At 39.0% G+C, this 25869-nt stretch overlaps 2 protein-coding genes and 2 pseudogenes across 2 annotated transcripts in view; 2 read left to right on the top strand and 2 right to left on the bottom strand.

Moving 5' to 3' along the window:
* Positions 1–4159: 4159 nt before the first annotated feature.
* On the bottom strand, positions 4160–5849 carry LOC124964915 (glycerol kinase). The gene has a single exon (XM_047525672.1). It carries the CDS (start codon positions 5819–5821, stop codon positions 4160–4162), a length of 1662 nt encoding a protein of 553 aa, XP_047381628.1. The 5' UTR covers positions 5822–5849.
* Positions 5850–6582: 733 nt separating this feature from the next.
* On the top strand, positions 6583–7516 carry LOC124964828 (olfactory receptor 50-like; annotated as a pseudogene).
* A 2860-nt stretch (positions 7517–10376) lies between these two features.
* Positions 10377–15658, top strand: LOC124964827 (olfactory receptor 50-like; annotated as a pseudogene).
* Positions 15659–24291: 8633 nt separating this feature from the next.
* LOC124964397 (olfactory receptor 50-like) overlaps positions 24292–25869 on the bottom strand; it is a 30588-nt gene continuing 29010 nt past the window's right edge. The window contains exon 2 of the mRNA XM_047524632.1: positions 24292–24688. Coding sequence (XP_047380588.1) covers positions 24292–24688 — 397 coding nt within the window. The remainder of the gene's footprint in view (positions 24689–25869) is intronic.

The raw sequence follows: 25869 nt of genomic DNA, 5'->3' as shown, positions 1-25869 counted from the left end.
TTCTAAAGTTCTTTTGTTATCCTAAAAACCAATGTTTCCGGGGTTTCCCTGGTCACCGACTGAGTTGCAATCTAGTGCAGAATCCAGTTCCAAGCCCTCCTGCCTCCTCATGCAGCCTCACAACTGTTGATTTGATTTAATCTCAGTGAGTAGATCGTATCTCCTGGATGTCTCTAGTCTCCCATCTCCTGGGCTTCCCAAACAATACGATTTTATTCCACATTAATTACTTCAATAAAGAACCTGTCTTCAAATATAGGGAGTTATGGTTTCAATATTTAAATTTATACACTACATGCAAACACTGAGTCCATAAAATGCATACACATACATATGCAACCCTATTTTTTGTTCTATGTTTGTTATATTGTCAAAATCTAGCCTTTTCAATTTTTACATTTCTTTAATACATCTGTAATATGGTAAATAATTACTCAATAATATTCCTTCTGAAAGAATATAAAAACTTAAATGAATGTTTCCCCTTTGTTTCTGCTATTATGAGAGCTGCTGTTATGATACTTAGTATTGTCTTCAGTTTTGTAATTTATATTTGAGGTATTTTGGGATACAAATTTCACATTTGACTGGTCCATGGCAATGTGTATTTTACAGTGTAAATCATAACTAGATGTTATTTCTTTATTAACCAAATAATCTACAACATTATCAGCAAGGAGCATTCCCAAACTTAATCAATCTCCTGATATAAAGTGGAACAATTTTGAGGCTTTAGTTTGTCTTTTCTGATCATTATTGAAGTCGGTCATGTTTATGTGAACTTGAAGTGCTGTTCTTTGAAAGCTCTGATAATACTATTTGCCTACTTTTTCATTTTTGTGTCTGCATATGCAAGTATATTTTGTTATTAAATTTTTATTTATTGTAAGAAGAGACTTTTGGCCAGGAATCAGAAGACTAGGAGAGACTTGATGTTGAAGAGGATAAAAGTGAAGTTCTTCCAGGAAATGATATCTGGCACCTGGGAAAGTAGTAATGTTATTTGTAAATTCAAGAAGTAATTTATCCCATATGGTTTAATCAAATGAGAAATCTTGTAGTTGTGAATTCTATTTTTATCCTTACACATGAAAGGAAAGAGGGAGGTACAATGATGTTCTTTGGGTTGGAAAGGAAATTTTGTCAATCCTTCCCTTCTAGGAAAACATGCAGGTCAGTTGGAGGATTATTGCCAGGGAAAACAGATGTTTGACTATGATCTACAGGACCCAGAAGCCATTCCTGAAGTCTAAATATCACAGGATTTCTTCACTCAAGTACCAATTCCAAGTACAGGTTCGATTTAATATAAACTGAACCAAATAGTGATATTTCTAAGTATTCACAGATCTTCACCTTGAATAATGAGTACATGGATTCAGTTTCTGCCAGGAAGAAATGGATCTAGAGATGTGCTGAATGAATTTGAGATCAGTTTTGTGAGGGGATTAGTAGGATGCATATACCAAATGGTAGTTCTATGTTATCATAAGAATCTTGCACCAATGGAATGCTGGCATCATAGTTTGGGCCAAGAGATAGATTTGTAGAAACTCTATTCCATTCCTCGGGCTTCAGGGGTGACTGTGACATGTATTCTCTTTCACTCTTTTAATCAGAGAATGAAGGTATCAGAGTGTTTCTGATACCTTTTAAATAGCATAGGGTTCATTACTGAGATCTTTGGGTTATCACACTCAACCCTCACCCTGGTTTGTGATGGACTCTGAATCACACTTTCCTCAAGGTTAACTGAGAAAGCAAAAATAGTGTGCACTGCTAGGTTCCTAAAGGCTGCCTGTTGGTAATGTCATTATTCCTCCAAGAGTGAAATCCCTTAGGCCTACTTCCACATGTGGTTCTTCCCACAAGGGAAGCAAAGGCAGTGAAGTAATCATGTCCTGATTTTCTCTAATTTGGAGCTGTGGATGGTTTGCAAAATTATTAATCAGACTGATTTCTCAGAACTATGGACATGTGTGGACACATACACACACACACACACAAATGGTTTGATTCTGAACTGATAACTCTTCTCGCTGATGCTATGGATCTTTGAGCTCTTTAGTGACTCCACCTGTTACTGCATTCCATGCCTTCTGGAGAGAAAGGGAAAGACCGTCCCATGTCTTATAGCTGATGGTATCTGTGCTCATCATGTAAGGGGCCCAGTCAGAGCACAAGTAGAACTTACATTCAGAAGTATCACTGTGTGTGTTTCTGTGTTACATATGCATGTGCTTCTGCTCCCTAGACTCTACACCTCCTCACACCAGAGCCTGACACATGGTTCTGTGTAGGGTACTCAATCTCCACCTGAGATCCTATACAGATTTTAAGAAGATAGCAAAACCAAATCTCCAGTTAGAAGTGTTTTGTTTTTTTTTCCAAACTGATCTTACGTCTCATTTTTGAGAAGATACTAGAAAAAAATTTTTTCCTTTGTATAGCTTTAACCCCCATTAGATCCTGTTGGGAGTTTTTCTAAATTTTATACTAAAACTGTAATTTTGTTCTAAAACTGTCATTTTTATTCATCTCTACTGCCACACTCCAGGTGTAAACAGGTGTTATTTTGTGTTTACATAGTTGTAATAGCTTCCTATTCAGATTTCTGCTCACCCTTTCCTTGCTATAATTCTATCTCCACCCAGTATAAGAAAGCTACTTAAAATATTTCATTACTTCTTAAGCTTTTTTTTTTTTTTTTTTTTTTTTGAATGTGCTGTTGCTTTGGAATAGGATTGAAGCTTTCTATTACAGCAGACAAAGCCTCATAACTCTGGCTCCATCCACATTTTTCCCAGATGACCGTGGTCTTGAGGTTTCTCTGCTCATCAAGTGCTCTAGCCCAATCATCATCAAACACCCAACTAGAGTGCTCATTATTTTATTCTTCATGAGGCGGGATCTCTAGCAAATGCTCGTTTTAAAGAACACATAGAATGACCTTTCTGTCACTTTAACCTTTTGTAATTTGAAAAGCTTTTAAAATTGTCACTATATATTACCTCACATTTTATTCCTAGAACTTTTTATTTTATATGTATAAAGATAGATAGATATATACTAATATATGTATAGTATAATAATGTATACTAATTAGTATAATAATGTATACTAATGTCCCAAATTACAAATGAATAATGTTATTACAATGTAGATACTGCTGGAAATACAAAATATTGGAACAAACTAAATGATGAAAAGACAACTAATTGCTATTTTTGTTCTGATGAACTGATAGCTTTTTTTATAGTATAAGCAACACAACTGAATGTGTGGTCAGGTAACAACATTACTTTAACAGGATTTTTAAGTTAGTAAGCTGAAGAATGCAGAAATGTTAAAGAGAATTTCATTTGAATTGAGAGAATTGATACTTTAAACTTCAGTTAACCCCAAATCTGAGTGATGAGTCCTAAGTTGAGACACCTCTCCAGCTTTCAAAGACAAAGATGATCAGTCCAGTGAGTCTTTGCATAAAATATGGATTCTATTGTGTGGCAAACAGATCATCATGCTCTCTGTCCTTATTAATTTGTTATTTTTTCCATGAATAGGTGTAAGACCAACTGACTTGAAAAGTGAGAGGAATGATTATCAAAGTATAAGAAATCTTAGAATCATGACAGGAACAATACCAGTTAAGGATTTTTGGCATAAGAATGGGAACAATAAAAAGGAGAAGATACTATTTCCTTATGCTAGATGGACATTTACACAAAGCCTATTGTCTGGCAGATCCTGGATGTGACTGGAAAAGACAATTATGTTCTGGTGTTCTGAGGACTTGAATGAAAATTTTCTACTTCTACCTGAGGGAACACAAAGGGGGGAAATGAAAGAAAACCTAACCATTTCCCCACATTCCAAGGAAATTCCTATGGAAAGGGTAAGGGTGAGAGATTGAACATGTTGAGTGAGTGGGAAAGAATATCTTTTTTTTTTTTTTTTTAGCATTCTTTCTGCTGCATTTTCTTTATTTCAAGCCACAGGTCTACTTGGAGGATCATGCAGCAAGTGGCTTATAAATAAAATCAGTCTATGAATAGTGTCATCACATTAAGAGACAGAATTGCTGGATTCTCTCATTACCTTTTTTATGTAATGCATCTTGGGAATCCATGAGTTGGTATTATGGGATTATGAGTTGGTATTATGGGATACCTGCGAGGTACCTTGCTCCAATTAACATTACCATGCTACTCACAATAAAAAAGCCCAAGGGCAGACTAGAGAAGATACTAGGGTCACCATTTTCCGGACACTGAGTTGTAACACAACCCATTGACTTCATCACAGCTTTCTTCCATGTAGAATAGCGAATTTCACATTCCTCAGCATTGATCTGAGGTTCAAACCGCTCCATCGTGACGGCTGACAAGTCCTCAGGTTCAAGGCTCCAAACGCCAACTCCTTCTGCAGCCCCTGCTGCCATGGCAGCTCCCAGTGCAGTTGTTTCAGACATGGAGGGCTTCAATACCGGAATATACAGAATGTCTGCTTGCAGCTGCATAAGAATTTTGTTCCTGGTCATTCCTCCATCTACCTGTAAATGACTGAGTGGAATTCCACAGTCGCGATTCATGGCATCCAAAATCTCTCGGGTTTGGAAACAAACAGCTTCTAATGCAGCAAAAGCGATATGGCATTTATTGGTGAACTGAGTGAGTCCACAGATTATCCCTCTTGCACTGGGTTCCCAATAAGGTGCATATAACCCTGAAAATGCTGGAACGAAGTAGCAGCCATAAGAAGTACCTACTTCTTTAGCGAGTTTTTCGATTTCCTCTGAGGTCTTTATAATACCAAGATTGTCTCTTAGCCAGCGAACAACAGCACCAGCTATAGCTACAGAACCTTCCAACGCGTAATACACCGGTTTGTCTCTGCCAAGTTTGTAAGCCACTGTGGTCAGAAGGCCATGTTCAGAAAACACACACTTACGGCCTGTATTACACAGTAAGAAACATCCTGTACCATACGTATTTTTGGTTTGTCCATTCTGGAAACACATTTGTCCCACCAAAGCAGCAGACTGGTCCCCCAAACACCCAGATATTGGTACACCTTCCAAGGCTCCAGTTTTCATTAGGCCATAGATCTCAGAAGAACTTCGAATGCTGGGAAGAATTTCCATTGGAATCTCAAAAAATTCGCAGAGGTCTTCATCCCATTTCAAAGAATGAATGTTGAAAAGCATGGTCCTACTTGCATTTGTTACATCCGTACAGTGGACACCTCCACGGACTCCTCCTGTCAAATTCCAAATAAGCCACGAATCAACGGTCCCAAAAAGAGCTCTATTTTCTTCAACAGCCTTTTGAATTTTTCTCACATTGTCCAGGAGCCAACGAAGCTTCACTGCACTGAAGTAAGTGCTAAGTGGGAGGCCTGTCTTGGACTTGACAAAGTTATTATTTCCTGGAATTCTTTGACTAAGATTCTCAACGGTAGACTGGGTTCTTAGATCAAGCCACACCACGGCACTGTAGAGAGGCTCTCCAGTTAACTTGTCCCAGACTACAGTGGTCTCCCTCTGGTTGCAGACCCCGATAGCTTTTATGTTGGAAATATCAATACCGAGCTGTCCAAGCTTCTCACAGGTTTTCTCTATACATTCATAGACAGACTGCAGAATTTCCTTAGGATCTTGTTCTACCCATCCTTCTCTTGGGAACTCCTGTTTTATTTCTACTTGATGATGACTAAGTAGTTCAGCAGTTTTTGAATTGAAAACCAAAAAGCGTGTGGAGCTGGTACCCTGGTCCACTGCCCCCACCAACGGCTCCAAAACTGCTTTCTTCGCGGCTGCCATGAAACCAGCTTCAAGTCCGCTGGCTATCGCGACCCGTTTCCCGGGTGACCGCGGTGGGCGGGGGAGGGGCCGGCGCTGAGACCCAAGGGTAGGACAGCGCGTGTCCCCTGAAGGCCGCGCAGGAGGCAGCCCTTCACCCGCGCGTGGAGCCTTCTCACCCGCCCCGGGAAAGAATATCCTTAAAGGAAGATCTGATGGATGTATGGCCAGGTATGCCACTTGACATCTTGTTACTGACTTATATTTCTACCCTTAAAGCCTGTCCTCAACTTGCTCCATAGGATATTTCCACCACCTCTGCACATGCTGAAATCTTATAGATGGAAATTTCCCCACCGGATTCTCTGCATTTGATCTGATTCTTGGAATTAAAGCATTAGCCAAAGTGAGACTCAGAGGCGTGGAGAAGTTAAGAGAGGCCAACGAGCCTTTAGTGATCACCCACTCATTTTTCTAATAACTGGTTTCTCACCTTGTTTCCTAATCTCAGATTCTTCATGAGTCCTTGGATTGATTTGGCTTGATCTCATGCTCCTCTAGGAGTTTCACGGTTTTTTTGCAAAAGATGTTGGGTTGCTTCCTAGTTGTACAAATGACATCCTTTCTCCAAAATATCACTAGTCCACTAGTGTGTCAAAAAGCTTGATATATTCACGTTGAAATGCATTTACTGACTAGTTAACATCATGCTTTTATTATATAACAGTCACAGTGATTTATCATTCTTTCACATTTCCATTTCAGTAAAAGAGAAATTGAAGAACATGAGGAGGGAGAACCAGAGCAGCGTGTCTGAGTTCCTCCTCCTGGGGCTCCCCATCCAGCCAGAGGACCAAGGCATGTACTACGCCCTGTTCCTGGCCATGTACCTGACCACGGTGCTGGGGAACCTGCTCATCATCCTGCTCATTAGGCTGGACTCTCTCCTCCACATCCCCATGTACTTCTTCCTCAGCCACTTGGTCCTCACTGACATCTGCTTCTCCTCAGTCACAGCTCCAAAGATGCTCATGAACATGCTGACGCAGACTCAGTCCATCTCATATGCTGGGTGCATTTGTCAGGAAATCTTCTCATTATTCAGAGGTGTTGACAGCTTCCTTCTGACCTCAATGGCCTATGACAGGTATGTGGCCATCTGTCACTCCCTGCACTACATCAGAATGATGAGACAGAGCCTCTGTTTCCCGCTAGTCTTTGTATCCTGGGTCTTGTGTTCTGCTGTGGCTCTTGTGCACACCCTCCTCCTAGTCCGGCTCTCTTTCCTTAAGACAACACTCTCCACCACTTCTCCCGTAACCTCTCTGCCTTACTTAAACTGTCCAGCTCCAATACCACCATCAATCAGCTAGTTATCCTCATTGTAGGATCAGTGGTCATTACCCTGCCATTTATATGTATTCTGGTGTCTTATGGTCACATTGGGGCCACCATTCTGAGAAGATCCTCCATCAAAGGAATCTGCAAAGCCTTGTCCACATGTGGCTCCCACCTCTCTGTGGTTTCCCTGTACTATGGAGCAATTATTGGACTCTACTTGTCCTCTCATCTAATAGCAATAATGACAAAAACGTTGTTGTGTCTGTGTTGTACACTCTGGTCACCCCCATGCTGAATCCCTTTATCTACAGTCTGAGGAATTGGGACATCAAAACAGCTCTGGGAAATGTCCTGAGTAGATTATTTTTGGTTTGATGGACTTTATCTTCCCAGTTAATGGAAATATGATTTTCACATGTATCATGTCCTCTCTAAATTGCTCTTTTTTAGCCAATCTTTGTTTATTTTTTTGCACTGAAGATTGAAACCAGAGCCTTGTATGCACTAGTCCTCTGCTCCTGGGTTACACCCCAACCCTGATTCTTCGTGACCTTGATGTGAACATCTTTCTTCAATTGTTTCACTGAGAGTATAATGCCTGTCTGTATTGAATTGTCCGGTTAATTGTTAAAAACTTTTTACAAACATGTATGCACAACTACCTTCTGCTAAAATTTGCCTTTTATAGTGTTTCAGTAAGTGTTTTCACTGCCATGACCTCAGTTCACAAAAAGAGCCATTTTAGAACAAGGCTCAGCTCAGACAGCCAGTGTAGGCAGGATACACACTCTGCTGTGCTCTGCTTTGAAGACCTACATACTGGACACCACGGCTCCTGCCCCTAGAACTCCAGATGGGTTCCTGGTACATTCTCACTTCTGGACGGTGACTCCCTCTTGGGGATGGGCACTCACCCACCTAGTGAAAAGAAAAGAAAAAGTGGTCCTTGTGTTTTAGAGACACAAAAAAGGATTAAAAAAAAAAAAAGTAGGCAAGGGTTTCCGATCTTCGGAGAGTCTAGACAGTGAGTCTCACTTTAAGGAGGTCCCCTTCCCAGCTCTCCCTGAACCTGTGGGAAGTACATGGAATTTCTTCTCCCATGCCGGCTCAATATGCAGGGTGCCGACCTCCTTTCTGCTCAGATTGTGCATGTCCCCGCCAGCAGAGTCTGCCTTTCTCTTTTAATGTTTTTATTAGTGCATTTTATGAATACACATAATAGTGGGGCTCATTTTCACATAACCATACATGCATGGAATATGATTCTCTCCTCTTTAATTACTAGTACTTAACACCTTCTCTCCCCTCATCCCTTCTCCTGTTCACCTTCTTCTACTCTACTGGTACTCCTTGTATTTATTTATTATCTCTTTATTGGTGATTTATAGATGTAAATGTAAAGATGAAATTCACTTTTATATATTCATATTTGTCCATAGCATGATTTGGTCATTTTCATTCTGCCGGTCCTCACTTTTGCTGTCCCTCCTCCATTCCTTCTATGTCCTTCCTCTAACCTAGAGATACCCCTTGTATTTTCACAGGGTCCTTCTCCCACTCTTTATATGAGAGAAAACACTTGACACTAGATTGTTTGAGTTTGGCTTATTTCTCTTAGCATGATGTTGTCCAGTTTCATCCATTTACCGGCAAATGTGGTAATTTCTTTCATCTTTATGGCTAACTAAAACTGTGTATTTAACACAATTTTAAAATCTGTTCATCTGTTGATAGGCTCCTGGGTTGGCTTTCTAACGTGGTTACTGTGAATTGTGTTGCTATACACTACAGTGTGCCTGTATCACTGTAGTATGCTTATTTTAGTTCTTTTGGATAAATACTGACGAGTGGGAGAGTGAGGTCTCATGGTAGCTCTATTCCTAGTTTTTTGAGGAGTCTCCATACTTCTTTCCAAAGTGATTGTACTGATTTGCAGTCACATCAACAATGCAAAATTGTATCTTGGCCCCCACATCCTCACCAGCATTTATTATTATTTCTGTTTTTTTTTTTAACTCAAAGTGATTATTTTATTCATTTTCCCATTCAAAAATGAACAAAATGTTCTATAGTTCTTCAGTAACACACTCACACAATGCACTATCTTCAAATTAGAGTCTACTCTCATGTGTAACTAAAAAGAACAAATAAAATTTAAAAAAAATAGCAAAGAATATCAGAGAGCTTTCTGAAAGTTATTCAATGTCAATCAGAGGAACCAAAGTTCAGAAACATGTACTTGTAATTTGGGGGGATCTTTTTGGACAGTGAAGCTGACACATAAGAAAGAAAACCACACACCAACACAGCATCCATTAGCATCCACATTCTAACTCAACTTCAGTCCACCTAAATACCTGTCAAGCAACAGTGAAAACAATGTTGGGATTGGAAGGGTTTGAAGGGTCATTGGGCAGATTATTTAAAATGTGTAGAAATGGATAAACTCATACAGTCCTTAAATGGAAGAGAAGATTATTACTTGTATTCTTGATGATTTCCATTGAATCTTAAAAGAGAGAATATCTCAATGTAAATTTGATTTGAATTTCCCTAATTGTTAGGAATGTTGAACTCATTTTTTCATGTATGTTTTGACCATTTGTAATTTTTCTTTTAAGGCATGTCTGTTTAGTTCTTTTGCCCACTTGATTGGGTTATTTGGTTGGGGTTTTTTTTTTTTTTGGTGTTGGTTTTTTTATATTCATTTTGGATATTAATTCCTATAGAAGGAGTAGCTGCAAAGATTGTCTCCGTCTCTGTAGGCTCCCATGCTCTGGTTTTCTTTGCTGTGCAGAAATTTTTAAATTGGATTCTGTCCCAATTACTAATTCTTGGTTTTATTTCTTGAACTTTAGGGGTCTTGTTAAGAGTTGGTGCTTGTGCCAATATGTTGAAATGCTGAGTCTGTGTTTTCTTCTAACAATTGCAGAGTTTCTGCTCTAATTCCTGTGTCTTTGATTCACTTTGTGTTGACTTTTGTGTAGGATGAAATAGGAATCTACTTTCATTCTTCTATGTATGGATAACCAATATTTCCGGCACCATTTGCTAAAAATCCCATCTTTTCTCCAACATGTTTTTGGTACCTTTGTTGATGATCAGATGACTGTATCTATGTGGGTTAGTTACAACTGTGATTATGTGGGTAACTATCTTCTGTTGGTCTTCGTGTCTGTTTTGGTGTCAATGCCATGCTGCTTTTGTTACTATGGCCCTGTAGTATGATTTGAGAATGGGTATTGTGATACCTCCTGCATCTTTCTTCTTGATCAGTATTATATTGGCTATTTTGGGTCTTTCATTCTTCCAAATGAATTTTAGGACTGTTTTTTTCTAGTTTCATGAAAAATGCTCTCAGCATTTTGATGGAGATTGCATTGAAAGCATATAAAACTTTTGATAGTCTGTTGTTTTGGTGATATTAGTTCTATCTATCCAAGAACATGGGAAGCCTGCCCATTTTCTAAGGTCTTCCTTCATTTCTTTCTTCCTATTCTATAGAGGTCTTTCACCTCCTTGGGTAGAGTAATTCCAAACTATTTTATTTTTTGAGATTATTATGAATTGAATAACTTTCCTGATTTCTTCTCAGTAATTATTGGAGTACAGAAAAGCAATTATGTATGTGCATCTTGTATCCCTGTTGTTCGTCAGCTCTCTAAGTCTTCAGGTGGGGTGTTTTAGGTCTTCTAAATGTAGAATCATGTTGGCAGCAGACAGATAATTTGAGCTCCTATTTTCCTATTTATGTCCTTTTAATTTCCTCCTCTCACCTGATTGTCCTGTTTAGAATTTCAAGGACTATGTTGAATAGGAGTGGTGAGAGCGGACATCCCTTTCTTGTTTTTTGTATTTAGAGGAAATGCTTTGTTTTTCTCCATTCAGTTTGTTGTTGACTTTGAGTTTGTGTTTGAAACATATCTGATCTGATAAGCATTCAAATATTGCATGTTTTCTCCAAATGATGCTGGTGTTGGTTCCAAGAGAACAAAAATCTTCTCTGTTCAGACCATCTCTAGCCCAATGGTGTGGAAAAAAATCTTGAAATATTTGAATTAAAATGCACAAACTGACTAGTCCAAAGCCAGAGTTTTATTGTGCAGTAGTCACAATGATGTCTCATTCTTTCACATTTCCAACTCTTTTTCATATCCAGCAAAAGAGAAGAACTTTAGGAGGGATAATCAAAGCAGCGAGGTTGATTTTCTCTTCCTGTGGCTCTCCATGCATCCAGAGGAGCAAGGCATGTACTACGCCCTTTTCCTGGCCATGCACCTGACCACGCTGCTGGGGAACCTGCTCATCATCCTGCTCATCAGGCTGGACTCGCACCTCCACACCCCCATGTACTTCCTTCCCAGTCACTTGGCCCCCACCGACATCCCTTTCTCATTTGTCACTGTCCTGAAGATGCTCATGGACATGCTGACACAGTCAATCCGTCTCATACGTTGGATGCATTTCACAGGTATATTTCTTCTCATCATTTAGGGGTCTTGACAGCTTCCTTCTGACATCAGTGGCATATGACAGATATGTGGCCATCTGTCACCCTCTCCACTACACCATCATGATGAGTCAGAATCTGTTTCCAGCTAGTTGTTGTGTCTTGGGTTTCATCCTTTGCCAATTCCCTTATACAAACCATCCTCCTAGACCGTCTCTCTTTTCTGAGAGAAAACTCTCTGCCCCACTTCTTCTGTGACCTCTCTGCTTTACTAAAGCTGTCAAGCTCAGACACCACTGTCAATGAGCTGGTTATTCTCATTGTAGGATCAATGTTCATCACTGTGCCATTCATATGCATTCTGGTCTCTTATGGCCACATTGGGGCCACCATCCTGAGAAGACCCTCCATCAAGGGGATCTGCAAAGCCTTGTCCACATGTGGCTCCCACCTCTCTGTGGTTTCCCTGTACTATGGAGTAATTATTGGGCTATATTTTCTGCCCTCATCTAATAATACCAATGACCAGGATGTCATTGTGTCTGTGCTGTACACTGTGGTCACCCCCATGCTGAATCCCTTCCTCTACAGTCTGAGGAATCGGGATGTGAAAGGAGCTCTGAGAAACATCCTCAGGAGAGGAAGATTTTTCAGCATGAAGGACATTTTTTTAATTATGGATATTATATCTTCTCAGTCCTCACATGCATGCATCATTTTATCTCTGAATTGCTATTTCTTGATAATTCCTGATATAAAAGTCTTTATTCAGCTTTGCTTCACTTTGAATTCAGTTTTCGTCTCTGTTTAACTTTCTTGTGATCTTAGAGTCTCAGGAAAGATTTTCACAAACACGTCTGCAGACTGCTACTTTTCACTTGGTATCCTTGTTTTACCAGCATTGGAAGTTTTTACTTAGTCAGGGTCATTGTTCTTTTTAAAACCTGGTTTTAAAAAGCAGAGCTTTTTTACTCTCACAAGATAACACAGTTAATTAGAAATTAAGTTTTTGGTGAATTTTGTTTATTCACCCATTTTTATTTTAAAATTGACATAAAAGTTGTACATATTTACAGATAAACTCTTGTTATTTGTTGTGCTGAAATTATTCCGAATCATTTCTTATAACTTCTTTGATATATGCAGTGACATTATTATTATCTTTAGTCAAGCTACAGTGCAACAAATCCCAGAATTATGTAACTAACTTACAGTTAATTAATCAACTTTTCTTTGTCCCTCCTTCTCCCATATTCTCATCAGCTATTTATAATTACTTATTATGTTAATCAGGTACATAACCTTTTTTTTCCCAAAGAGAGATGGCCCACTCATACATGTAAATGAGATAGATTGATGCAGAAAGTCATGGTAAAATTCCTAAACAAAATAAATACAGGACAAAGTGTGAACAGGAACTTGGTAGGAGCCCTCAAGGCTGTGAAAATTTCAACCGGGTGTGAGTCACAGTATCAATAGCAGGGATTTTTTTGAAAGACCCACCAGGTGTGTGGTAATTATGGAAAATCAGTCCACTCTGATCTGGGGGTTCAGGTTCTGTAGCTGTGGACTGAAGAACTGGTGGGCAGGACATGAGGAAGTGCAGGCCACCTGAACTGAGTTCAGGCAGGACTTCAGTGCAATTTAATCCACCTGTAATTTATAGCAAATGAAAAAAGGTAGTTTCTTGCCTAAGTATACAAACGTAGAGTCCCATGTCTCCATCTGAAGTAGTGAAGTTTATTCTTAGTGCTCAAGAAACTTCCTCTGCTCCAGGCAAAGGCGCTAGACCCCATTCTCCTACCCTGGTTACTGTGACAGATGTTTCTATGTTAATTATTCCTGTTATTCTGTGGTGAAAGGACAGAAGTAAAATTTAGGAAAGATGATAGCAAGCAAGTGTCATGAATCTAGCCACATTTGGAGGAAGTGGAACTCAGGTTATTGTGTGATGTGAAATGCTGAGACCTGTAAACCACATGAACACTTCTCAAACCTCAGAAATATTTTACCCATTTTACTTGAGTTTTACATTCCGAAATAGCTTATAAATAAAACAACATATATACAGTTCAAATATGTGTGCATTTATGTAATGTACAAATTATGTGGATGTTCATGTATGTGTGACATATGACCACATTTTCAATAATATAAATAAAAGAAATATTCATTTAACTATCTCTAGACTTAATTAAAAACTAACAATATTATTGAAACTCCTTGGGTCTCTCCTCAATTGTATCTTCTTTCCTCCTGAGAGAACCTACTAACTACCTTGAATATTTACAAAGTCCCTTATATAAAATATACATTTTATACTTTTGTAGTGATTCTTAAATTTGCCTCCTCCAGGAGTGTATATAAATTGTATAATACTCTCTTTTGCCAGGTTTCACTTTTGTGGAGACTATTGTCCTTGTGAAATTAATCTATATATTTTCATCTTCCACTGTGAACCGATAGCAGACAAATCTCCTCAATGTTAGTATCCATTTTTTCTTTCAACATTTTACTACAATGAAAAATATGCCAACAATAGTCTCATACTGCACTTAATGTGCATATGCAACTGATCTGGTGATTGTATTCTCAGGAAAGTAATTGGATTGTAGGATATGCATTTATTTCATTTAACTATCACTGCTAAACTGTTCTACAAAATAAATACACTAAGAAGCCTGTCTGAAAAAGTTACGTGTGAAATCATGGCAACTGCATGACATCATAGAAAAGGCAAAATAATCCAGATAATAAAATGATCAGTGATGCTAAGACTTTAGTGTAGGAATGGGAGGGATGAGTAGGTAGAGCAAAGAGAATGTTAGGGTAGAAAACTTATTCTGTGTGATGCTGTAGCGGTGGGTACTTGTCACTATGCCCTAGTCAAAAACAAAGCTGAAACAAACAAAAAGGGAAAGTAATCAAGACGGTACAACACAAAGCATGAACCCTAATGTAAACTATGGATTTTAGTTAATTATGTAACAATTTTGATTCAATTGTAGCAAATGTTTTACACCAATGCAAGATGTCAATAGAGGAGGGTGAAGATGTCAATAGAGGAACTGTGGCCAGGGATTGGGAAAAGAGCTGTGTGAACACTTTCTGTTAATTTTTTTTTTCATAAACTTAAAGCATATCTTAAAAATCTTTTTAAAAAATTATACTATTTTAAACCTGTATCCACAGAGTTCCTGTTACTTTACCTCTTAACACATGGTATTGACAAGGAGATTTTAGAAATATTTTGCAATTGTTGTGAATGACAAATTAAATGTCATTGTGCTTTTACTTTCTACTTCATTGACCATCAATGCAGTAAAGCATCTGTCACTTAGGTTCACTGGATATTTTGGGCAGAGATGGCTGGCTCTCCACTCACATTTCACCATTTGTGAAGTTTCACCGGGAGGGAGCTGCTACATTTTCATCTAACCTAGGTGAGTATCAGTGACATTGTTCCTAGTGGAAGAAAATGTATGGTTTTTCTTGGTCAAGATTTTTACAAACACATGAATCTATTCACGTATTGGATGGAAGCAGATCATAGATGATCCCCTCAGTGCTTGTAGACAATGGAGCCTGGTTCCTGAATTACCACATGGTGGAAAGTCATCTACCCACCAGGAGACCTACCCTCTACCATTACAAAAACCATCATTACCCTTGCTATTAAAAATTCCCTCATGTGAAATAAGTGATCATGTCTTTCTCTTGCCTTTCTATTAGGTGGTTTGTATTTTACATATTTGATTGTAGACAGTTTTCATATAATGTGGGTATTAATCCTTTGTCCTTGTACACAGAGAAAATGTCTTCCGTATTTTTATAGTTACCTTAAAAATGGGTATGAATGTCTCAATTTTAATGTGTTTAAAGTACTTAACTCATCTATTTGGCTGGTGTTCTTGATTTTAATGTGATTCTTTGAGGAAATCACCTTGCAATGGCCACCATTGTGTTTTCTAGACATGAAGGAAGAGAACTGGCATCAGGAAAAGCAGTCTGATAAAGAGGAACTTGTATTTCTTTTCAAGAAAATGCCTTACTTTTGCGTCAAGTAGAGATATCCAGTGAAATTCCGTCTAACACAATTCCATAGTTAATATGGAATTAACTAACACCAACTCAACACACACAGGCTTTATGGAAAATTTAGTTGTGCAAGGTATTGTCAGAGTCTAGGGGACATTTGTGACTATGGAAATTAGGAGTTAACTGAGTCCCTCGCATGAAACACATGCACCCAACTTAATTAATATGTTGTGATAAGAACTGAGCTGGATTTCATCAGTTAGCACATCACTACATACATGTTTTGATACTTATTCAACTTTACCCAATTATAACAGCACTTGGAGAGTCCCTCCCTAAATAGAATTTTGGAGTAGCTTTGCCCAGTGAATCAGATCACTAATGTGTCAACCAGATATCTACGAAGCATGAAAAATAAAAATACAGGGGCGGATGTTGCTGCCACAGATGTCACTGAGGCCACCGGCAGGTCTTCTTTGAGAGGCGGGAGTGCAGCTGCGCTTGAGGCCACTGCCACAGATGCCCGAGGCCTTTTCTCTGGGCACTGCCGCTGCTGTTGCTGCTGTTGCATTCGTCGTCCTGGGAGGTCTGTTGCCCTTGATGCTGCCTCGGATGCCCAGCTGATGCCGTCCAGCAGAGTCAACTTGGCGCGGGGGACAAAAGAGTAGCGAGGCTCTTGAATTCAGAATGGTTTATTGATGAATCAGGAAACCTGGGAACTGGAACCTCAAACCTGGAACCTCCAACCTCGAACCTGGGGCCTCGAACCTCGAACCCCTGCGCTCCAGGAGAGCCGGCTTATCTCCCCTCCAGGAGGTGAAGGGTGGGGCTGACGCCAATTATGCAAAGATTAGGCGAGGAGCCAGCTGCTCAATCATGGTAAAGGTCAAAACAAGCAGGCACGATCAGGAGCACTCGGGAACACCTGTGCACGCCTTGTGTGCGTGGACTTAATTGGATATGGTCAATGACAAATCACCTGGGTGTGCTTATGCTAATCAACCTCCTCACCGCAGATGTGGTCAAAGCAACCTCTGGCTGGCTGCCAGGTGCCATCCTGGCGCAGTCCCCACGGCATGGCCCCCAACACCCGGCTGCTACCAAAGCAGCTGCCGCTCTCTGGAGGTCACCTGGAGTCTCCTCTCTGGGTGCTGCTGCAGCTGCAGCCACAGCCGCCACACCACCACTGCTGTCACAGTCCCCACCTGCTGCGCATGCCACCGTTGTCTGCAGCTGCTGGCGACCCCCTGCCTGCTGCCGTGGACTCCTGTTGCTACCACTTCCACCACTGCCCAGAGGTCTGCTGCCAGGAAGACCCCAGGTTTGGTTGCACCCCCCCACATTCATTTGGAGATGCCAGCCAGAGCTTGGGGTTTGTTTGGAGTGCCTATGGGTTTACTGTCACTGCCGCCTTGGGGCACAGTCACCCCTCTCTGGGGACACCCACCAGGACCAGGAGGTTCAGTGTTGGGGTGCCTACAGTGTGGCGGCACCTGGGGTCTTCCTCCTGGGAGTGTGTCTTGCAGCCATCTAGTTACCGTCCCTCAGGATCGCTCATCCCTGGGGTCTCTCTCCAATTCCCAGTGGCATGGAGATCTTGGGCCTGCATCATGGCTGAACCCAGGACATCTGAGGCCCAGATTGGTGGGGTAGTGACTGGGGCTTCCAGGGCCTTTTGGGTTGAGGTAGTCTTGTGGGAAGTCGGAGACAGCGTAGAGAAGCTTCCGGACACTGGCAGAGAGAGTTGTTCAATATTTGACAGAGATTTATTTTATTTTTGTGTTTTTTTCCTCTGGTATCTCACTCCACCACATTTGGAGCAGGGTGTTTTTTGTGCATCAGCTTGTTGAAGATGGTGATATATGCATGGTGTTTTGCAGCTCTGCTGTATATTCTGTATGTTCTTATGTTCTTAATTTTTTTCTTCTCTTTATATGTATTCTTCCTCTCACTTGTCTGTTTTCCTAGATTCCCTTTCTACCTTTTCTCTACCTAGCAGCAAATCTCTGTTGGTTCCTCTTCCACTCTTCCTGTGGATTTTTGCTTCTGGCTTCTTTCTTTCCACCTCATGAACACCATGTCCTGCACTGCTTGTGTTCTTTCTTTGTCCACTATTTGAGATGGTAAATCCATTTATCAAATTTTCTGTTTTTATTATGGACAGTGATTGAACTCATCATTGCTGTTTATAGCAAGAGGGCTGTGAATGCCTTGCTGGGAATTATTAGATTTGGGGCTGTACATTGTTTGCACTGGGTATTGTTAATATTGGTCTCCCTCTTAAAGGCAGGAAACTGGAAATCTTCAGTGACAATATAGGTCTACAGGGTTGAATCTGTATCGCCTCAGATTCATGGCAGTACAGATGGGAAAACACATAAGCAACATTAAAAAACAAGGGAACAAAATGCCACAAAAAAGCCAAGATGCCCCAATAAGAGAAGTCACTGACAACACAGTAGAAGAAATTTCCAAGAAAGAGTTTAGAATGTACATAGTTAGTCTGATCTGCAAAGTAAAGGATGGTATAAAGAGTGAAATCAAAGAGAAAATACAAGAAGTAAAAGATTTCAATAGTTAGAGATTGGGGGAAAAAACCAAGCAGAAATCATCAAAATGAAAGAATCAATAAATCAAACTATAAATTCAATGATGCTTTCCATCATTGACCATTTGGAGTACAAAACCTCAGACAATGAAGACAAACTGTTTAATATTGAAAATAGAGTTGACTATGCAGATAAGACAGTAATAATCCATGAACAGAACTTCCAAGAATTATGGGACAACATGAAAAGACCAAATTTAAGTTTTATTGGGATAGAAGAAGGAGCAGAGATACAAACCAAAGGAATGCACAATCTTTCCAATGACATAATATCAGAAAATTTCCAAACCTAAAGAATGAAATGGAAAATCAAATACAGGAGGCTTAGAAGAGCCCAAATGTAGAAAACTAGAGCAGACGCACACCAAGACACATTATAATGAGATTGACCAAAATACAGAATAAGGATAAAATCTGAACAGCCATGAGAGCAAATAAAAAAAAATGAAAAAAAAATTAAATATAGGGGAAAAACAATTTGGATCTTAACTGATTTCTCAACCCAGACCCTCATAGCTAGGTGGTCATGAAACAACATATTTCAAGCTCTGAAAGAAAAGTGGATGCCAACCAAGAACTTTATATACAGCAAAATTAAGTTTCAGATTTGAAGGTGAAATAAAAATCTTCTGTGATAAACAAAAGTTAAAGGAATTCACAATTAGAAAGGCTACAGAACATTCTCAACAAAATATTCCATGAAGACGAAGTAAATAAAAAAGTGAAAACCAGCAAAGGGAGGAACTACACTAAAGGAGAAAAGCCCAATTAAGAAAAGTCCAGGACCAGTCAATCAAAGGAGAAAACTAAATTGGATTAAACACAGGAAATAAACTAAAAGACTGGGAATACAAGCCTTGAATTTTAATGGACTAAACTCATCAATCAAAAGACATGAACTTGAAGATTGGATTAAAAAACTAGACCCAACATTATGCTGTCTCCAACAGCCTTACGTCACAGACAAAGACATCCACAGACTGAAGGTGAAAGTATGGGAAAAAACATATCACTCATATGGATTGTGTAAACAAGCAGGGGTTTCCATCCTCATATTAGGTAAAGTGGACATCAAGCCAAAGTTAATCAGAAGGGACAAAGAAGGTCATTTCATTCTACTGAAGGGAATTATATATCAGCAAGATATAACAATTGTAAATATTTATGCCACAAACAATGGAGCATCTATGCATATCAAACAAACCCTTCTCAATTTCAAGAATCAAATAGACCACAACACAATAATACTGGATGACTTTAACACACCTCTCTCACTACTGGACGGGTCTGCTAAACAAAAACTAAATAAAGAAACTATAGAACTATATAATATAATCAATAATTTTGACTTAACAGACATATAGAATACTTCATTCATCAATTAGCAAATACATTTTTGTCTTGGCAGCACATGGATCTTTCTCTAAAACAGACCATATCTTATGCCACAAAGCAACTCTTAGTAAATAAAAAAAATGGAGATAATACCCTGCATTTTATCATGACTGAAGTTAGAAATCAATAATAAAATAAAGCTACTCTAAATGATGAATGGATAGTAGAAGAAATCAAGGATGAAATGAAAAAATACTTAGAGGTAAATGAGAATATCGACACAACATATGAAAATCTCTGGGACACTATGAAGGCAGCACTAAGAGGAAAGTTCATTGCATTGAGCTCATTTATTAAAAGGATAAAAAGTCAACAAATAAATGACTTAACATTACATCTTAAAGCCCTAAAAAAAGAACAAATCAACACCAAAAACAGTAGAAGACAGGAAATAATTGAAATCAGAACTGAAATCAATGAAATTGAAACTAAAGAAGCAATTGAAAAAAAATCCCTGAACAAAAAGTTGATTCTTTGAAAAAAAATCAATGCAATTGATTAAACCCACAACCACACTAATGAAGAGAACAAGAGAGAAAATCCAAATTACTAAAATATGTGATGAAAAAGGAAACATCAAAATAGACATGACTGACATACAGAAGATAATTAGAAACTATTATGAAAATGTATACTCCAATAAAATAGAAAATATTGAAGACATTGACAAATTTCTAGAGACATATGACCTACCTAAATGGAATCAGAAGTCCATACAGGATTAAATAGAATAACTTCAAGTAATGAAATAGAAAATGTCTTTAAAAGCCTACCAATTAAGAAAAGCCCAGGACCAGATGGATTCTCAGCCAAGTTCTACAAGACCTTGAAAGAAGAATTAACACCAATACTCCTCAAATTATTCCATGAAAAAGAAAAAGAGGGAACCCTTCTATGCTCATTCTATGAGGCTAATATCACCCTGATACCAAAAGCAGTCGAAGTCACATCAAGGAAAGAAAACTTCAGAACAGTATCCCTTATGAACAAAGATGCAAAATTCTCAATAAAATTCTGGTGACTTGCATACAAAAACATATTAAAAAGATAGTGCACCACGATCAAGTGGGGGGTTTGGAAAACAATATATGTAATTCATCGTATCAATAGAGTTAAAAACAAGAATCATATGATCATCTCATTAGATGCAGAAGAAGCATTTGACAAAATACATCACCCCTTCATGTTCAAAACACTAGAAAATCTAGGGAGAGTAGGAACATACCTCAAAATCATAAAACCATATATGCTAAACCCAAGACCAACATAATTCTAAACAAAGAAAACTTGAAAGCATTCCCTCTAAAAACAAGACAAGGATGCCCTCTTTCACCACTTTTATTCAACATTGTCCTTGAAACTCTAGCCAGAGCAATTAGAACAAAGAAATTAAAGGTATACAAATAGAGAAAGATGAACTCAAACTATCACTATTTGCCAATGATATGATTCTTCTATATTTGGAAGATCCAAAAAAATTCCACAAAAAATCTTCTAGAACTAATAAATGAATTCATCAAAGTAGCAGGATATAAAATCAATACCCATAAAGAAGACACATGCCTGCACATCAGTAATGAATCTACTGAAACAGAAATAAAGAACACTACCCCATTCACAATTGCCTCAATAAAATAAACAACTTGGGAATCAATTTAACAAAACAGGTTAAAGACCTGTACAATGAAAACTACAGAACATAAAAAAAAAGAAACTTGAAGAAGACCTTAGAAGATGGAAAGAACTTCCATGCTCCTGAATAGACAGAATTAATATTGTCAAAATGGCCATACTACCAAAAGAATTATACAAATTTAATACAATTTCTATTAAAATCCCAATGACATACTTCATAGAGCTAGAAAAAGCAATCATGAAATTTGTTTGGAAAAATAAGAGACCCAAAATAGCCAAAGCGATCCCTATCAAGAAAAGTGAAGCCGGAGGCATCACAATACCAGATTTCAAACTATACTACAAAGCTAAAGTTATAAAAATAGCATGGTATTGCCACCAAAACCAACTTGTAGACCAATGGTACAGAATAGAAGACACAGAGACAAACCCACATAAATACTGGTATCTCATACTAGACAAAGGTGGCAAAATCATTCACTGGATAAATGATAGCTTATTCAACAAATGGGTCTGGGAAAAATGGAAAGCCACATGTAACAAAATGAATTAAACCCTTATCTCTCACCCTGCACAAATTTCCACTTACTGTGGATCAAAGACTTAGGCGTAGAACAGAGACCCTGCAACTACTAGAAGAAAAAGTAGGCCCAAATATTCACCATCTCAGTCTGGGACCTGACTTCCTTAACAAGACACCTAAAGCACAAGATATTAAGTCAAGAATTAATAAATGGGATGAACTCAAACTAAAAAGCTTCTTTTCAGGAAAAGCAACAATGAGTAATGTGAAGAGAGAGCCTACAGATTGGGAGAAAATCTTTACCACATGCACCTCAGATAAAGCATTAATCTCGAATATATATAAAGAACTCAAAAAACTTAACACCAAAAAAACAAATAACCCAATCAATATAGGTGCTAAGGAACTGAGCAGACACTTCACAGAAGAAGATATACAAACCATCAACAAACATGAGAAAATGTTCAACATTTCTAGCACTTAGAGAATTGCAAATCAAAAGTACTCTAAGATTTCATCTCACTTCAATCAGAAAAGCAATTATCAAGAATACAAACAACAATAAATGTTGGCAATGATGTGGGGGAAAAGGTACACTCATACATTCCTGGTGGGAATGGAAATTGGTGCAACCACTCTGGAAAGCAGTATGGGGTTAGAAAACTTGGAATGGAACCACCATTTGACCGAGTTACCCACTCCTCAGCTTACCCAAAGGACTCAAAATCAACATACTATAGTGACACAGTCACAACAATGTTTATAGCAGCTCAATTCACAATGGCTAAACTACGGAACCAAACTAGATGCCCTTCAGCAGTTGAATGGATTAAGAAAATGTGGTATGTATATATGATGGAATATTACATTACAGAAGAATGTAATTCTGGCATTTGCTGGTAAATGGATGGAGTTAGAGAATATAATGCTGAGTGAAATAAGCCAAACCCCAAAAAACAAAGGCCGAAAGTTTTCTCTGAGATGGGAAAGCAAATTCACAACAAGGTGGGGCTAATAGGGAAGAATGCAGTTACTGTAAATTAGGTAGAGAGGAGTGAAGGGAGGGGAAGGGATATGGGGGGAAGGAATGATAGTAGAGTAAAACAGACATTATTACACCATGCACATGTATGACTGCTTGACTGATGTGATCCTGCAATATGTATAATCAGAAAAATGAAAGATTACACTTTATTAATGTATTATCTTTCAAAATGGATGAGTACATTCTACTGTCATATACAAGTAACTAGAACAAATAAAATAAAATAATTTAAAAGAAGGTAAATCTAGATTTCTAACTGAGGTTACACACCAATATTAAAACACAGGAAATTACAAATTTAAACAAAAAATAAAATCATGAAACTATGAAAAAACAATGCATTTAAGAAGAAAAAAATTTCACCAAAGGTTGAATAAAATCGCAATGAAATTATTCCCCTACTGAGGATGTTTCTCAGTGCTTCTTTTATATCCCGATTCCTCAGAGTGTAGATGAAGGGATTCAGCATGGGGGTGACCAGAGTGTACAACACAGACACGATGACATCCTTGTCATTAGTGCTGATAGATGAAGGGACAAAGTAAAGTGCAATAATTGCTCCATAGTACAGGGAAACCACAGAGAGGTGGGAGCCACATGTGGACAAGACTTTACAGATCCCCTGGATGGAGGGTCTTCTCAGGATGGTGGCCCCAATGTGGCCATAAGAGACCAGAATGCACATGAATGGCAGGGTAATGACCACTGATCCTACAGTGAGGATGACCAGCTGATTGACAGTGGTGTCTGAGCTTAAGTTAGGCAGAGAGGTCACAGAAGAAGTGGGGCAGAGTGTTGTGTAGATGTTCAGAGACGGGTTTGCTGAGGGTGAGGATGAACGATGCCTCCCCTACCTAGCCTTATGCAGCGCACTTACTCAGGCATCAGAGGTCGAGCTCTGAAGGCACGGATCTAATTTTATTTTGGGTTGCACAGGACATATATAGGCACATTATCCAATCAGGTTAACGTGCTTGTTAAAGCATAACAGAGTCATCCTATAGGTGAATTATATGTCTAGGTAGTGTAAACAAACCAAGCATGCCTAAGCAATTCTGCCCAGCAACAGGTCTGAGACAAAGGACTCGGGGGATGGCAAGCTCCAGCACACAGCATGAGGCAAGGCAGCCCGGCGAGCTCACCTCACAGCTTTCTGTGATGCATGACAGAAGGAGGCCTCCCCTCAGCTCAAACTCAGCCTCAGCAACTGCAAAGACCTTCATTCCATGGCGAGTCTTTACCATTACCTCAGTTTCTCTGTCCAGACTGTTCGGCTTACTTAGATCATGGTGTCAGTGACTGCTGTCAGATAAGCTTGAGGAATGTTCCCTACAGTGTTGCCTCTAAGGGAAAAGAGCTGGGCTAGAAGGAGGGTGTGCACAAGAGCAATGGCAGAGGACAAGACCCAGGACACAATCACTAGCAGGAAACAGAGGCTCTGTCTCTTCATTCTGGTTTAGTGAAGAGGGTGACAGATAACCACATACCTGTCATAGGCCATTGAGGTCAGAAGAAAGCTATCGAGATCTTCAAACAATACAAAAAAGAATTCCTGACAAATGCACCCAGCATATGAGATGGACTGAGTCTGCGTCAGCATGTCCATGAGCATCTTTGGAGCTGTGACTGAGGAGAAGCAGATGTCAGTGAGGGCCAAGTGGCTGAGGAAGAAGTACATGGGGGTGTGGAGGCGAGAGTCCAGCCTAATGAGCAGGATGATGAGCAGGTTCCCCAGCACTGTGGTCAGGTACATGGCCAGGAACAGGGTGTAGTACATGCCTTGCTCCTCTGGCTGGATGGGGAGCCCCAGGAGGAGGAACTCAGACACACTGCTCTGGTTCTCCCTCCTCATGCTCTTCAAGTTCTCTTTTGCTGGAGATGAAAAAGAGATGGAAATCTGGAAGAATGAGAAGTCATTGTGAATACTAAGTAATAGTATCATGGTTTTTAATTAATCAGTATGAGCACTTCAACCTGATTACCTCAGGCTGTTTGTCCACTGACAGGCTAGTGACAGTCTGAAGAAAAGATGACATTTTTCCTCTTAGAGAACAACTGAACATCTTGGGAGAAACCTTGAAACAGCAGAATGCTTATCAAATCAGACAAAGTTACAACTTGAGGGGTTCAGGATGGAAATTTGAGATTAGGGAATTAGTGTGCATGACCATGTCAGTAATCAGCTAATGGAGAGACTAATAGATGATGTGATGTCTAATGGTTTTTACACCTCTGTTAACCTTCACCATGCCTTTGAAATCCACTTTAAATACCATTAATATGGACAATGATAATGCCCCAATAAAAAATGTGGAAAAAAGTAAAGGAAAATATCATTTGAGAGCTAAGATAGTGGGTCACTATGTAATTTATCATGAACTCATTTGGGGATTTAACTTCAATTTATGAACCAATTCTTGCAAGTTGATTGAGATTATCTTTTAAATGCTATATCCTTCAGCAAACTATGTTAAATTTTTATTTTTGTGACCTTGTGAGCTGATGTGAATTATACATTTGGTTGTTACTTATCAATGTATCGGTAATAATCAGTTTATCACAATGAAAACAGTAATTAGCTATCAGTTGAGCATGTAGGTTGTTTCTAATATTTTGCTGTTTCCAGCATTGTTGCAAACAATATGTATCTGTAACATAAACTCTTAGAAATTAATTGGAGGTAAAATATTCATGGTTTGGTTAGAGTGTATCAAAATACTAGAAGCTAAGGTGATAAGGAAGCCAATTCTTTTTTTTTATTATTATTGTAAACAAATGAGATACATGTTGTTTCTCTGTTTGTACATGCGTAAAGGCATACCATTTGTGTAATCATAAATTTACATAGGGTAATGATGGTTGGTTCATTCTGTTATTTTTTCCCCTTCCCCCCCACCCCTCCCACCCCTCTTTTCCCTCTATACAGTCCTTCCTTCCTCCATTCTTGCCCCCCTCCCTAACCCTAACTCTAACCCTAACACTAACCCCTCCCACCCCCCATTATGTGTCATCATCCACTTATTAGCGATATCAT

This window comes from Sciurus carolinensis, chromosome 14 (assembly GCF_902686445.1).
Source record: "Sciurus carolinensis chromosome 14, mSciCar1.2, whole genome shotgun sequence".
Lineage (NCBI taxonomy): Eukaryota > Metazoa > Chordata > Mammalia > Rodentia > Sciuridae > Sciurus > Sciurus carolinensis.
This window is presented reverse-complemented; position numbering and strand designations above follow the sequence as displayed.

What these genes read in the sequence shown, in the direction of transcription:
- LOC124964915 (XM_047525672.1), bottom strand. Translation starts at nt 5,821, where the DNA reads ATGGCAGCCGCGAAGAAAGCAGTTTTGGAGCCGTTGGTGGGGGCAGTG.